The sequence below is a fragment of the Cryptomeria japonica genome, chromosome 9 (assembly GCF_030272615.1).
Source record: "Cryptomeria japonica chromosome 9, Sugi_1.0, whole genome shotgun sequence".
Taxonomy (NCBI): Eukaryota; Viridiplantae; Streptophyta; class Pinopsida; order Cupressales; family Cupressaceae; genus Cryptomeria; species Cryptomeria japonica.
The window spans coordinates 357,225,440-357,242,074 of record NC_081413.1 but is presented as its reverse complement, the minus strand read 5'-3'; the positions used below and the strand labels follow the sequence as shown (position 1 = coordinate 357,242,074).

Here is a 16,635-nt window from a genome sequence, read left to right as displayed (position 1 = left end):
GCAAAGAATTGAAAGAGTGAGTTTGGTTTTTTTGTCACCCAATTAAGGGGAGAGCATATGCCTATTACTTTACAAACACGATAGACAATGTTTAATTAACCGTTTACTTAAGCTATGTACCTATTTTAAGCATGTAGATAAAGGAAATGAACAATTATTTTGAAAAAGGTCTCCATGCTAGGCCCTACAACACATTGTCAGTAGTTTGAATTCCAAAGTGTTAATTGTCGAAAATTCACTTGCAAAATAGACAAAGGCACTTGAAACACTATGAATTCCCAAAATGACAAATTAATTGTTCTTTTTAAACCTTGAAAAGGACAAATTAATTGTTCCTTTTAAACCCTGAAAAAAATGACAAATTGATTGTTCGTTTTAAGCCATTTTGTTGAAAAAAAATCAAATTGTAGGATTGATCAATTTGCACTATTAACAGAATTTAAAGAAAAGATTGACAATTTGACACTTTGAAAACCTGCAAACATGATTTGTTAGAAATCCTCCATTTTTATCTCCTGCACCTGTACCCTTGTTAGACAATGGTTAGCAAAAATTTAAAAAAATGACTTAGTGAAATGTTTTGAAAAGACAAAGGTTTCAATACTTACAACATCCAACGTGTCGTTGTTTGCAATTTGTCCTTCCTCTTGTGAGTCTCTTTCTTCTAAGCGCATGCCATTTTTTTGGATTTTATTTATTTAAAGCTTACAATTACTTCTCCACCATTTGAATAATAATTTCAAATTCTTTGAAAGTATCTTGACTCTAAGCATGGTCATCTCACATTCTATGTCATCATGACAACAAATTCACATATGTGATATGTCAAGATGTGGTACATTATCACAATTAATCTCTAAAACACATTAAAGACAAAACCAATGACTTTGTTCTCATAAATCTCCAGCGAAGGAAAAGAGCTCAAATCTTGAGAAGAATGACGAGACTATCAAAACATTGACTTTGCGACCTTTGCTGCAGAAACCGTCAATCACAGTTTTGACCATAAACCATAAGATGGATGTGCATCGAATCAAAATTTCTCTATTCCTCTATGCATAAAATATACTTATTGAAAGGGATTTTAGAAAATTTCAAGCAACTTTGAAGCAAATGCAGGATAAGGAAAAACAAACTTGGTGAAAAGACTAGACACTTTCAAGCAAATGCTTTGTGTAAAGTCTTGATAAAACAAGCTTTGCCAGCCGCCTCCCTGCCTGTCAAAGAGGTTTCATATCAGAGGCGTGAAAGTGGACGTGTTGAAAAGGCTTTAAAAACTTTCGAGCAACTCAAAGAGATGTCGTCTCATGGAAAGTAATCATTGCAAGATATGCACACAACTGATTTGTTGAAGGCTTTACAAACTTTTTAAAGTAGCTGCAAAGCCAATGCCACGACCTGCACAAAACTTTATGACATAATGCTTTTAGTCATCGATGCTTCAAATGAACTAAAACCTTCCTGCCTGTACCACGATGGGAGCTTTTGATAGTTGGTAATTGCAAGTGCCCCCGATGGGAGCTTTTGATAGTTGGTAATTGCAAGTGCCCCCGATGGGAGCTTTTGATAGTTGGTAATTGCAAGTGCTAGTCTCTCTTACCTGCATCGAAATTTGGAAACGGGTATGGACAACAATCAAAGCATACGGGTAGGGACTTTTGTTACATATTTTGCTATAAACTTTTAAGCAAATGAATTTGGAAGGTGTAAAGCTAATCTTTTTCTAGTAACGTCCCTCTCTGTGCCGTAAGTAACAGATCTCAAAGAGGTGCCATGTTATGGAATGCGATAAAGGTGTTTTGACAGAAAACAGATTGCAGATTTTGTGCCAAAAGGATTTTAAATCATGATTAAGCAAATCAAAACCTAGCCAAAAAAAAAAACATTGAAATTTCGATCAGTCAAAGCACTTCTCATAACTCTTGTTGTATGGCTAGTCTTAAATCACACACACTAAGCAACATATTAAGTCTAGAGAGTGTTAGTCAATTCTGAGTGTTTAACATTTTTAAGCGTAGAAGTGTATTCTTATTGTGACCATATACATTAAGAAACATATTAAGCTAAGAAAATGTTAGTCAACTCTGAGTGTTTAACACTTGTAAGCCTAGAAATATAAGCTTAGTGTGTGATGTTTAAGTTGTTCCTTGTTGTATACGCTTATAGAACGATATCGACTTGGAACGAAGTAATTAACATGCGTTCAATCAACTATAACAAATATGCTAGACAAAATGTTGATCAAGGGTTAGATAATGAGTTCGCTTCCAAGGAAGATAATGAGAGTTTAGTTGCAAGAGATCTCCACTAACAATGAACCCAATTACAAAGCACAAGCAAGAACAATTGCAGTTGTATAGAGAAAAATTACATCACTCATTTTGTTAAAGCTTATATGCAGACTATAATCATAAGAGGGTAGATCGGATTGGTCTTAGATGTGAAATGTCCTATAGTTCATTCTAAAAATGGGCCTGTTGTTCACTCTACACACCTGGCTATGACTTATATCCTCCTCAAACTGCATACAGTATTAACTAAACAACAATAGAAATCTTAGAAGATGTGCGTCTTTGAGCATAATAAAATATGAGAACATTTCTCAAATAGTTCTCAACTTAAAGTGCTCTGGATCGGAAGTAATATGTGCCTTGAGTATGTAGCCGAGCTATGACTCTTTACCCAAACTATTGCAAGCAAGGGTGGGCAAGGGTGGGAATATATAGATTGAGCAACAAAATTTCTGGATATGAGGAAACTGGGAGATGAAACAAATTAAATGTATACACTAAATGAAGCATTATCAATCAATCCACAATATGAACATTTGCTTGAATTAAAAGCGCTTGTCATTTTGTATTTATGGAAATATGAGGAGACAAATAGGTATGTGAGCAAAGCTTGGATTTTGTAGAACAAAATTATTCTTTAACCAACAATGAAAGTCAACTGATAATTGAAGATTTACGTGAAACCTTGGCAAAGTTTTCTATTAAGCTATGGAGGTGGCGTATAAGTTCCAAGACATATGATTCGACTCATGTTGGGCTCACCAAATGAAACACAATAAAATGGTTAGTCAAGATTAGTAGTCAACATAAAAACTAAAACCATTTAAAAGCATTATCAAGGAAGATTAGTAAACAAGCTAGGAAGGAAATAAACAAAATGAAGCATGGATAACTCTCTCTACGTGTGTGTGTGATCTCAACAATGAAGGAATGAGATCTATTTATAGGAAAATGAGCAAATGAAGGGTTGAGATTGAATTGATTGAGGAAGGGTTAGGATTGCTTGAGGAAGTGGCGATCCTCAATCTATGTGCTCTCCTTCAAGCAAATCACATGTTGACAAGTGTCAACAAGGGAAGGCTTGAGAGGAGAGGTAGACAAAATCATTAAATGCTTGAAGACTTGAAGGAAGCCATTAAAGGCTTAAGAGGACTCTAGAAGGAAACCATTAAAGGCTTGAAGACTTTGAGGGAAAACATGAAAGGCTTGATAAGACTCTAGAATGAAACCATTAAAGGCTTAAAGACTTTAAAGGAAGCCATTAAAGGCTCGAGAAGACTCTAGAATGAAACCATTAAAGACTTAAAGACTTTAAAGGAAGCCATTAAAGGCTTGAGTAGACTCTAGAATGAAACCATTAAAGGCTTAAGAACTTTAAAGGTTTGAGTTGATGGGCTTTGGGTTAACCTTTGGTTTAGGAATGTGCAAACCATTAAAGGGTGATTAGGCTAATGATAGGGGTTTTAGAAATGATTAGGAAGAGGGTTAACTTGCAACTTGTATTTTCTAGAAGATGCAAGTAGGTGAGGGATTTAAGAATTTAAATAAATATTTATTTATTTAAATGTGAGATATGGGATTTAAATAAATGCTAATTTATTTAAATTATGTTCAAGAGATGAGATTAATTAAACAAATATGCTCTGTTTATTTGATTAATTGTCAGAATATGGTTAAGTGAATAAAATAAAATAAATTGAATAATTTATTTAATTAATAGAAGAACATAGTTAGGATGAATTTAATTAATAGTTGAACGATAGTTAAATAATCAGATAAATATTCGGTTGATCATCTACTCTACACTTGCCCATTGGCTGCATCTTGTTGGAACTAGTTTTTAGATAAAATTAGCTTCTCCACAGTTGGGAATTTGAAATTGAAGGATTTCCTAGTTTCGTGGCCTGTGGATAGATCCTCTATGTGGAGTGATATTTGGATCATAGGCCCTTCAATGATAGCATGGCATTTATGGAAGGAAAAAAATAGGAGGATTTTTACAGATAAATGCCTCCCAGTGGACAGACTCATTGATCTTATCAAAGTGTCCATAGAGGAACTGATCAACGGGAAGCAAAGAAAGCAGTCTCAACACTTTACTGATTGGGATAGGAAAATGATGGAAAATTGGTCCCTGGTTACTCCCGCCTTGATGCCAATGCTCTAAAAAAAGAAAGGTATCAGAAAACATATCAGGTGGAAGGCTCCCCTCGAGGGGTGGCTGAAACTAAATTTTGACGGTGCATTTAGGGGGAATCTTGGGGTTTCTGGCTTTGGGGTCATTATTCGTAACGATGCTGGCGAGTTAGTATTGGGAAGTTTTGGGTCATTGGGCGTGGCCACTAATAATGAAGTAGAAATTTGGGCCCTCTTGGAAGGCCTTAACTTATGTGTCTCCAATGTTTTGTCAAAGATCATCATTGAAGGGGACTCTTTAGTTATTATCCAGGGGATTATCAAAAAGGGATTTGGGAGTAGGAACTTAAACAAATGGGTCCCATGCATATCTCGGCTCCTTAACGATATCAACCATTATGAAATTATTTGTACTTATAGAGAAGCCAATCGAGTGGCAGATTGTGTTGCCAATTTGGGGGCGGACATCCCTCAAGGTTCTGTCACTTTTGACTTACATTCTGTCCCACAACCTGTCCGAGATCTAATGCAATCAGAATTCGGTCAGTAAAACTCTCCGAAGGTTTCATGGTTTGGCGGTGTGCCAGGACACTTTTGATAAGTGGGCTCTGTTTTTTGTTCAGTGCACCCTTATGGCTGCGGTTGCTACAAACAGGAGGACCAAGAATGCAGTGGATTTGAAATCTTCACTGACAGTTTCCAATCCTTTGGATCACGCTAGATTCTACAAATCTCTTCGTGGTTCATGCTGGAAGCTCCTAGAACAGGATGCCCACTTCTATTTATGTGTCCGCTCTTTGAAAACTTCTATACCTGAAGCTTATCCTGAGCTAGGACTGTGGTTAAATGGCCTTCTTTGGTGATGTCTCGTGTGTTAATTGTGCTGAGGATCTGAGAGGGCAATTACAAGACCTATTTTTTACAGTGGACGCGACCTATGATGCCATGGAAGGTTTGGTTGGTGTGGCCCTCAACCACCACAGGCACTGGTGTGACTCTAAGGTCCTGGAAGCTACACTTATCCCGGTGGTGGATGTCTGGGAGTCAAGGGAAAAGATGGTCGAGCTTCTTAGTGGGTTTGTTAAACCTCTCCTGGTGGATGCAATGGCTAACTGTGTCTTAAATCTGCTATCTGACCAGAGACTGAGCATATTAAAAGTTTATTTCCAGATGGAGAATTACTTGCCGTCTGATAGCTCGGACGATGGGTCATCTGTGGAAGAGGAGGACTCGGACAATGAAAGGCACAATCGTGCGATGGAGAAATTTCTGGCAAAGATGGAAGAACGAGATAAGATGCGAGTCTTCTGTGAGAATGCTTGGGAAGTATTTCGTTGTGCTATTTTGAACGACAATATGGATCCCTTCAGACGCGTTACTCAAGCTGAGGATTGGTGGTTGTCGGAACAGTCGACTAGCAATGTCATCCATGTTGGTGAATGCACATCTGCTATTCTGCAAGCCCTGCGTGGCAGTTAATAGTGGTTTCGTTAATTTGGATTGGTCTATGGTTTTTGAGTCTAAACTTTTTGTAATCTTTTGAAATATCAATATAGGGCGCTATCCCCATACTTGATAGCACTTACCCAAAAAAAAAATAAAAAATAATCAAATAAATATCAAATATCTATTTAATTAAATGGACATAAATGAGTGTCTACACATAGTTTATAAATTCTAAAACATTTACCATACTACTACAATTCCACACAAATACAAACTTTTAATAAAATTTACAAAATTTATGTCATGTAATATCCCTTGGCTAATCTGACCTTGTTTCGCTTATTGAACCCCCAAGGAATATTGTCAAACACTTGGCATACAATGTTTGAAGCCGCTGTAGTGAATTCTTATTTGTCTTCTTTGGGTTTGTAGGCTGCAAATGAAGTTATGGAAAGCTTCTAACAATACAAAGTTGTTATAGAAATGATATGCTAGCTTTTTTAGAGCTTACACACACATGAAATGACTGAAATTAATTAGTACAGCTAGTAGACATTAAGACAAACACTTGTCATGCATCCCAATGTATACCTACAGCCATTAGGCATTTAACCAAACAATTGGCATGAAAGCTAAGTGGCTGATCAATGTTGAATGTTACCATGAATGTGGAATATGCAAATTATATCTCCATTAAACATATGCAACCTCCAAGTATTTCATGATATAATCATAATAGAAAATGATGCAATGAAGTAATGATTTTCTAATACAATGACCATAGATAGGAAACCTGGAATTTCAATGGCTGCCTTGATATATTGGTTTGATTCTCCTCATATACAAATCCCTTGTCAAATATATATAGCTGTTCAACCTTTCTAAATCCCCTTCTATAGAACTCAAACTACTGTAGCGCACTGTTCACGGCACTGTAGTGCACTGTTCACGCGCACTGTTCACGACACTGTAGCACACTGTTCATGCACACTGTTCATGGCACTGTAGCGCACTGTTCATGCACACTGTTCACAACACTGTAGCGCACTGTAGTCTCTTTCAATCTGCAAACAAACTTTGAAATAAACCCTCCAATCAGCTCAATATTGACTTCTGAATGAAGCCAACTCTCACAAGCATAATCAGATGATATTGCACACCCTCTATATGCTGTTACAATGAAGAAGCCACGCTCTCCAATGCCGACAAGCCTTGAATCCTGCAGAAACCCTTGGTATTCTACACTTCAATGCTCCAGAAAAACTTCAATCAAAAACTCCAATCACATAATCAATCCCCCTTCTCTTCTTTTCAAAAGCCTTATATATATTTCCCATGAAGGTTCAATTTTCTCCAATAAGGCATTAAATCAATTAATGATATTAAATGACATTTAATGATATAATATTTTCACTTTGTCATTTAATATTTCACCTTGGTAAAAGAGCCACAATTAATTAATTAAATGGCCCCCTTTAATGATACTTGGACCCTTACTTAAGTTATGATATAAAATTATATTATAACTTAATAATATAAGCTCAAAACATTAATGTTTATTTAAACTAAATAAACATTAATATCTCCATTAATATTCAACATTTTTGAACGCCGTCTGAACTGGGAGCTGACATGATGAAGCTGCATATGACCATACCCCCTTTACTAAAAATAGCAGGGGTCCATCTCTAACATCCCAAGACTTACTAAAAATAGGAAGTAGAGCAAATGATGTCCGAATGATGCCAAACGAAGACCAAACTGAAGCACTCTGAACACTGGAGATGATACCAATCCTCAAAAGACCCTCTATCCAACACATTAGCCTACGAGGGTCAGGATAATAGGCTAATCTCACAAAATCCAAGTCTGCTAAAATGGGGACATTACATGTCATCAATTCATTATTTCCACACTAGTTTTATTGGTTCGTTCATCCAGTGATTTTTTAACTCAAACCCATTGTTTGGTTCTTTCATCTTCTCCACTTTCCTTTTTCCCTTTGCCCATTCCTGTTCTTTTTTTCACATAAATGTTTCAGAGGGTCCCATTTTATGTATGCCTTTGCACGCCGCTCATCTTTGTCAATCACACACCATATGAATAGTAACAGTTGTTGGGGATCCTCCTTTTTGCACTGCTCACAACCTCTTTGATCATAAATGCTACTCCCTGAAATTGCCCATTCCAAAATCATCTATAAACCATACAACCATTGTTTGTCAACACCCCCTCAAAACCCATTCTATCTCTTCTTTTCAGCCTACTTCTAGACCCCATGCCAACACTATTGAAAAAACGTTAATATTGCTTCTATATCTATGTTCCGTCAACAAAAAATCCTCCCCCAACAGAATTTTCATGATCTGCAAAAAGATATCCTCATTAAAATTGAAGAGAGTTTTAATTTTATTCTCTGTAATTTTTCTCAGAAAAAGGTGATTTGTTGCTTTGTTGGGAGCAAAGTAAAGGTAGCTTCCATGTTTCTCTGCCGATTGCCACCCGTTTATCTCAATGACATCCAAATACTTACTTTGTAGGCTTTATCTACACACCTTAATAACCCTTGCCAACTCACTCCACCCACCTCACTCTCTCATGATCACTTTTAACTATGACAGCATACAAAGAATCCCAAAGGTCAAGCTCAATATCTCAAAATCCTCCATTGTAACTTCAACCTACTCATCATTAAATGTTATTGCCCACTTAGACAACTTGTCAACTACTTTGTTCCTTGATCTCATCACATGCGGAATTTGAAAATCCTCAAATGTTGCTAGTAATTGAACCACAATAGTAACATACTTATTAGTTTCCACACATAATTTCACCTTTTTTAATTACATTTATTATTATTAAATAATCATCTTCTAGCTGTATCTTTGATAGGCCTAATTTTTTGGCCATTTTTAAAGCTTGAATTTCCACCCTAGCCTTTGCTTCATTATTTGTTCTCTTCGATAATTTCGAAGCTCCAATTGCTAATACATTACCCTCCCAATATCTTGCCACATATCTAGCTCCCGATGTCCTGGATTGCCCTTCAATGCCCCATTGAAGTTAACTTTATATTTTCCTTCACTCGATTTAATCCACTCCACAAACTTCTCTTTACAAGTCTTCAAATTAGCCCGAGCAGGCCCATTAAGATGTCATATAATACTAATATTAATAATAACACAATACCCTAATTAACATGTTTATATTAAATTAATATTAATACACCCCAACCCTAACACTAAACCAAATGCAACCTTAACTGTAACCCTAAGCGAAATTATATCCTAAACCAAATTCAAACTTAATTATACACCAAATTGGCCCCAAACCCTAAATAGAATCGAACCTTAATTCTAAACAAATTTGAACCTTAACCCCAACACTAATTGAGCATTACATCAAAATCAACCCTAATGCAAATTTAACTCTAACCCTAACACTAAAGAAAATTGAACATTGACCCAATATCAATATCAATTGAACCCTAACACTAAACCAAAATAAAAAATAACTATAAACCTAATTAAATCATAAAATGAATTGAATTGTAACCCTAACACCAAATTAAATCCTAACACTAAACCAAATTGAAGCCTAACACTAAACCGAATTGAAGCCTAATAGTAAACCAAATTAAACAAAGTGAACACAAATCTTAAATTGAGTCAAACTCTAACCGTAAACCAAATTGATTTGTAACTCTAACCTAAATCATAATTGAATAATAAACCAAAATAAACCCTAACCCTAAACATAAACCAAAATCTATTGTAAACCTAATAGTAAACCAAATTAAACCCTAACCCTAAATTGAATCAAATGATAACCTGAACTCTAAACCAGATTGAACCCTAACCCTAAAACAAATTGAACTCTAAGCATAACATTAAACCAAAAATAAATCCTAACTTTAAACCAGATTGAACCGTAACACTAAACTAAAATTTAAACATTAATTATAAACCCTAAATGAATCATAAACCAAATTGAATTCTAACCCTAACACTGTACCGTGTTGAACCACAACACTAAATCAAAGTGAACCATAACCATAAACCAAACTAAATCTAAATCATAAACCAAATCAAACCCTAACCCTACCACTAAACCAAATTGAATGCTAACTTTAAATACGATTGAACCCTAATACTAAACTAAATTGAACTTTGAATTTAAACCTAATTGAATATTAAACCAAAATAAACTTTAACCCTAACCCTATACTGACCTAAACCTTATTACACCCTAACCCTAACCCAATCCCTAAATCAAATTTCAACCCTAACCCTAACACTAAACCAAATTAGATCTTAAACCATAAAACCATCATCATTAAGGTTATCTAGCTTCAAGTATTTGGCTTTTAAAAATCTACTCCCATGTTGGATGAATTTTTAGAGTATACAATACTATAGTAATCCTAAAAACATTAATATAATACTAATATTAATAATAACATAATAAACTAATTAACAAAAATGAATCCAAATCCTAAACAAAATTGAGCACTACACCTCACACCAAATTAAACCCTAACCCTAACCCTAAACCAAATTAAACCCTAACACTAACCTATTAATTATGAGAGTTATAATACTCTAATATTAGTAACAACATAATACCCTAATTAACATGTTTATATTGGATAAATATTAATATATTTCTCTTGTATGTTTGGAAGTCGCAGTGTTATTGCTTATATATCTTAAATTTTAATCTATATAGATTACATCAACATATAAATCAACAAATGTATACACACACATGTATGTACACACACACACACACACACACACACACACACACACACACACATATATATATATATACATACATGTATATATATATATATAGAGAGAGAGAGAGAGAGAGAGAGAGAGAGAGAGAGAGAGAGAGATGTATGTATATATATACATACATACATGTATGTATGTATATATATATACATGTATATACATGTACATGATGTATATACATGTACATACATGTACATGTATGTATGTATATGTACATGTATATACATGTATACATACATGTACATGTATGTATACATGTACATGTATATACATATATACATATACATATACATATACATGTATGTATATGTGTGTGTATATATACATGTGTACACACACACACATATATACATACTATGCATACATGTGTGTATACATGTATACACACATGTGTATATACATGTATATATATACAAACATGTATATACATGTCTGTATATATAAACCCACATGTACATATACATGTATACACGCATATATATATATATATATATATATATATATATATATATATATATGTATGTATGTATGTATGTATGTATGTAGATACATATATCTATACATACATACATACATACATATATGTATATATGTATACAAACACATGTATCTCTCTCTCTCTATATATGTATATGTACATATGTATACATATATGTACACACACACACAAATATATATATATATATATATATATATATATATATATATATATATATATATATATATATATATATATATATGATTAGAGAGAAAATGTTAGTCATTTTTAGTGTCTACAATATGAACCCAAGAATATTTAAAAACTTTTTAATTTTACCATTAAAAGAGATTCTTACAAGTAACTTCATCCAAGATAATAAAAAAGAAAGTAGAAAAAATGAAAAACCATTAATAAACTTTAGAGCAATGATTTTTTTAGTGGCTAATATTCGCCAATTGGCTATTTTTTTGAAATTTGGGAATCAAAATTTGGCTAATAAGTTCAACTTTAAGGTGACCAAAATCGCCACATTTTTTATAAATTTTTATTGTTATTTAAATCGTCAAAGAGTTTATTTTATTAATTTTTTTAACTCAAATATTTGCCACAATATTTGATACATGATTGACTAGATTCACCAACATTTTATAATTTATTGTTGAAATCTAAATTAATTTGCCGATAATATATAATAATTATGAGTTATTTTAGGTTTATATCAACAATTTTTAGTTGCCACCATTGATTTAAAATATAATCTAATGACCTTAGTTGTATTCCATGAGGTAAATTGTACCTACAAGTAATGCTAATGGGGTTCAAACTACTTTTGAATTGTTGACCTCAATGAAAATCAATGGTCTAAAAGCAATTTTTGGCCCCATGATTATTACAAATAATTGGTACATTTTATCTCATAAACAAAGAGGGCTATTAGATTATTTTAAATTAATAGTAGAAACTAAATAAATTAGAGTCCACCCCTTAAACTCATTAATGATTTCCACCTTCAGGGCTCTACGTTTCTATTAAAAAATATTTTTTTCAAAATAAAAGGATTTGCAATAGTAATTAATGTATACTCTTATTATTTTCTAAGATACACCATTTTTACTACTAAAAAATGTTGATATACAAAAATTCACCAATAAAATTAAGTTTTTTTTTTTTTAAAAGGAAAGATTCACCAATAAAAAATATTATTTTTTAGTACAAAAATTAAATATTCCCCAAGTTTTTATACAATTTTTTGAGAGGGGGTTTCTTAAATTTTCACTACTTTAAAAACATTAAAATTACAAAATTAAAATCAAAATTTTAAAACAACACTCCATTACAAAATATTTATTTTATATATATTTATGTAATTATCCATACATGGAAAAGCAATACTAACATTTATTTATATATTTGGATAATTAAATAATCGTTCACATAAAATACCTGTGAAGTTTAGCAAAGAGAAGAGAGGTTGGGAGCCTAGATAAGGGTGGGGCCTAAAAGCGTTAGTGGTTAGCTATTCATCGCATCCAAAGCCATTTATCCCAAATTTGAGCGCAGATAGAGTTGCAGGTGGGAGGTAAAGAAAGAAATACAATCGCAGGTGGCGAGGGGGTTAATAAGATTCATGCAGTGATGGTGTCGGCAAGAAAAGGAAAAGGGTCAGGGAAAGGGAAAAGGGATCCTCTAGCGTGGAAGCCCTTTCCAAAGGTGTCTCAGCTGCCACTTCTCACCCTTGAGCAAACAACCAATTTGAATTATGGGCTCAGCGTCATGAAGGTACGTAAGTATCACCATCATCTATGGATGTAAACATGCGGGGCAGTCGTTTCCGTTCCATTCATTGAGTGATATAGTGTATGTCAGCATCCGGATCCGATAGGACACGGTGTGGCGGTGGAAGCATTTTTGGAGTCGGCAGGGCGAGAATGCGTGGTTCCTGGCCATGTCAGGCCTGTCACCCTCCTCGGATTACAGGTGATTCTTCCTCTGCCGACGCACTCTTTAATCGAATGCCTATTCACCAATTACCACAATTCTTGCAAATTAAATATTTTGGATTTTCATAGTCGGACACATCATATCATTCGTCTAGATACTACTGTATAAAATTTTTAGTTCCGGTGTTGTAACTCTCCTCGAGACTCTTCACTCTTAAGTGAAATAATTACAAATTTTAGCAGGATGTGTGGGAAATCCAATTTATGTGAGTCTTGCCCATTCATTCTTATGGGGAGTGTTTAATCTTTTTGTGGGAAATCTTTCTTTGCGTTCCCATGGATTTTTACTATTGCTTTTTTATTGATATCCTCCGGTCCTATTTTTAAACGGTTTCTCAGGTTCTCAGTAGGTCTCGGCCATGGCTCTACAAGTAAGGAGTGTAACTTGTTATTGAGTGAATACCCTGCAAATTTTATCTCATCCTGATTATGGTAAAGCAGGTGTTATTGTTTTGAGAATATGCTATTTTAGTCTTTTAGATTGGTTGAGTGTTCAAGCAATGTAACAATGTACACACCAAAGAGAGAGATAACTAGAATGCATGCATAAAGGAAACACAACACATCTCCCACTCTTTTATATGCGCCAAGTTTCTCTAGATTAGATGATCATAACACACACTGGCCCATTTTTACACAAAGGTAGGCTGTAGTGGTTCTATCACACCAATGGCAGAGATACATTTATCTGGATCATAAGGTACGTTAAACTTGTACATACTTTTTTCATAGCACCTACCCTCATGATCTGTTATGTGTAAAATTGCGCAGCAGCCTTGGTGATGCATCTATTCTAGTGACAATGGCAAATATTGCATTTAAGAGGGTGTCTCTCCCTAAATTTTTGGATGCACCTTGGGGACGTGTCCTTTACATTTTCAGATTCCGTCCCCTATAGAGGACATTTTGGGGATGCAGGGACAGGTTGGAAATGTTCCCCAAGACGTACCTAATTTGCAATTTTTTTAGGAAACGTCCTTAAGACACTTTTTTTTTATAGGAAATGGGAGGGGATGTTTGGTTGCCCCTTACTGCCTGGTAAACAAAAGACAAATTGACAAAAAACATAAAATTGAAAAAAAAAATGACGTGGGACCAACAAGGACTCCTGCATCTCTTTACACTAGCCCTAAACCTGAAACACCCACACTAACAACTAAAAACACAAAAAATTCCATTTTGTGAAGAAGAAGACATAAAAAGAATAACACTGAGAAGAAGGCAAAAGAGCATCAAAACTCCACCATTTAAGGTAAGTTTAGTATCCATTATTCATTTGCACAACTTCTTTTGCATTTTTTTTGTGAACAGTGATGTTTTGGGGACGGGGATGGCGGGATGAGAGGGACAGAGAGAGAGAGAGAGACGAACATCTCGAGAGAGAGAGAGATAGAGAGAGAGATAGACAAAGAGATAGACACGAAGACAGATATATAGACAAAAAGATAGATAAACAAATAGATAGATAGACAGATAGACAAAGAGATAGATAGACATACATATAGATAGAGAGAGAGAGAGAGAGAGAGAGAGAGAGAGAATCATTATTAAACATCCCAAAATATAATTAACTAAATTCAACATGCATTGTCATTGCTATTGAAATGTGCACGACTCTATGAAATTCAAAAATCACAATGTCGAAAATGTGAAGCCAGAGATAGGAGGCTCTGAAGTCGGTTCATTGCTATTGAAATGTGCACGACTCTATGAAATTCAAAAATCACAATGTAGAAAATGTGAAGCCAGAGATAGGAGGCTCCGAAGTCGGTTCTTGGTTTAGCCGCTTCCTCTGTAACACGTGGAGCTTTCTTCTCCTTATAAGTATCCATCTATAGAATTTGTTTATCTATCTTTTTGTCTATATATCTGTCTTCGTGTCTCTCAAAGTGTGGGCTTTGATGTGTCAATTTGCCTAGAATCTTTGGCATCAACATCCCAATGTGCTATTGGAGTTTTGTAATGCCCCTTTTCTGGATTGCCTTGTAATCGTAATGGTGTAGATGTTATTGCATAATTGCCTTGCTGCTTATATAATTATTCTGGATCTGATCAGTCTACTGCTCTGCTACTGATAACATTTTAATCCTGATTTCCTCTTTATACAGATTCCACGTCCTTTATTCTTTTTCTCCTTCCATGATGATAAATTGTGTGATATTCTATTAATATGTACTGCTGTGGAATATATATATTTATATATTTTCCGAGTTCCCAATCCTTATTTGTTTCCAACGTTTTCTTACTCTTCACTGCCTCCTCTTGATGGTTTGATGTTATTCTTTTATACCTTCCATCAGTGATGTCTCTTCTAAAGGAGGTGGCCGTTGGGAAAGAAGATGCCCCTTTGACCACTAAACTGCCCCTTCAATTATCATTGCCCTTAGTTTGTCTTGTTTAATATAATCTTTGTTTACTAATTTTAATTGCTGACCATATTTTAATTAGTATTATTGTGAAGGCTGCTCATCACTTATTATTAATAAATATGACTCTATCTCTGCAGTAATGGAATCGCTGTTCCACACTAACCACGTGTGCCTTGGTGTAGTAATTGCTGTGTATATGTTGTCCTAAGCATCGGGGTTGGAATGAAAGGATAGGTTTAGTAACTGTTTGCCTTAGTTTGATCAGATTACAGATTAGTGATACAAACACTTATGGACTACTTTTAGAAAATTGTGAAGTCTTATTTCATAAGACAACTTTCTGAATGTATAGATGTATCTTATTAATTTGTTTTTCTTAAAAATAGGTTGTGAGGATCGTCATGGCAGGGACATGACAAGTCTGTTGATACTTAGTAGTTTGCTAATCTTGAAGTCTTAAGGCACTATGAAGTTGAGACGTATGAACTGCAACTAGCTTTTTTGCTTGTTTATAGGTAAGCTTGTTCGTCTTGATCGAGTGGATGTATCCATAGGTGGATTAATTCCTCTTTGTAACAGAGGAACTGACAATTTTGTGAGAGTAGACGAATAGCAAGTTGTTTAAACTCAAGTGTACCCTTGCCATGAAATTTCCACCGTCTAATGGAGTTTTTTTGTGCAACAGTGGCTCTATTCATTCTAGCCTCCAGATTGTTAGTGTAGGACCAAAAGATCAGAAAATTGAAGCCATTCCTGTGGAAGTATGGTTACCTTCCCATTGTTATAAATCTTATGAAGGGCCCTCATAAATCCCTCCATTACATCATCATCTTTAGAAGGAAGAATTCAGCTAGGTCTAGGTTGTACCACTTGAGATTAAGAGCGTAGGAAACCATATGAAGAAGGGTGTTCATTGTGTTGCATCTCTTTGTGACAATAAGCTTGATATGCTCCTCTTAGAATTGTAACCTAGGATCCTTGTACAAATTGCTTGTCTTATTTGACCAAGCATGCTATCAAAAGTCTCATAAATCTCTCCAAGGCTAGGAGAGTTTGTATCTACATACATAGTTACCCCCAATTTAGGTTATATGACAAAACAAATTTATTTGC

General features: G+C 34.6%; 1 protein-coding gene across 2 annotated transcripts in view; it reads left to right on the top strand.

Moving 5' to 3' along the window:
- Positions 1 to 12,622: 12,622 nt before the first annotated feature.
- The window catches only part of LOC131029692 (uncharacterized), a 66,228-nt gene continuing 62,215 nt past the window's right edge, over positions 12,623 to 16,635 (top strand). The window contains exons 1-2 of one of the 2 annotated variants that reach the window (XM_057960284.2): positions 12,623 to 12,932; positions 13,010 to 13,130. In XM_057960284.2, the coding sequence (XP_057816267.2) occupies positions 12,789 to 12,932; positions 13,010 to 13,130 (265 nt within the window). In that variant the 5' untranslated portion in view covers positions 12,623 to 12,788. The remainder of the gene's footprint in view (positions 12,933 to 13,009; positions 13,131 to 16,635) is intronic. The other variant, XM_057960283.2, reaches the window with a different exon arrangement.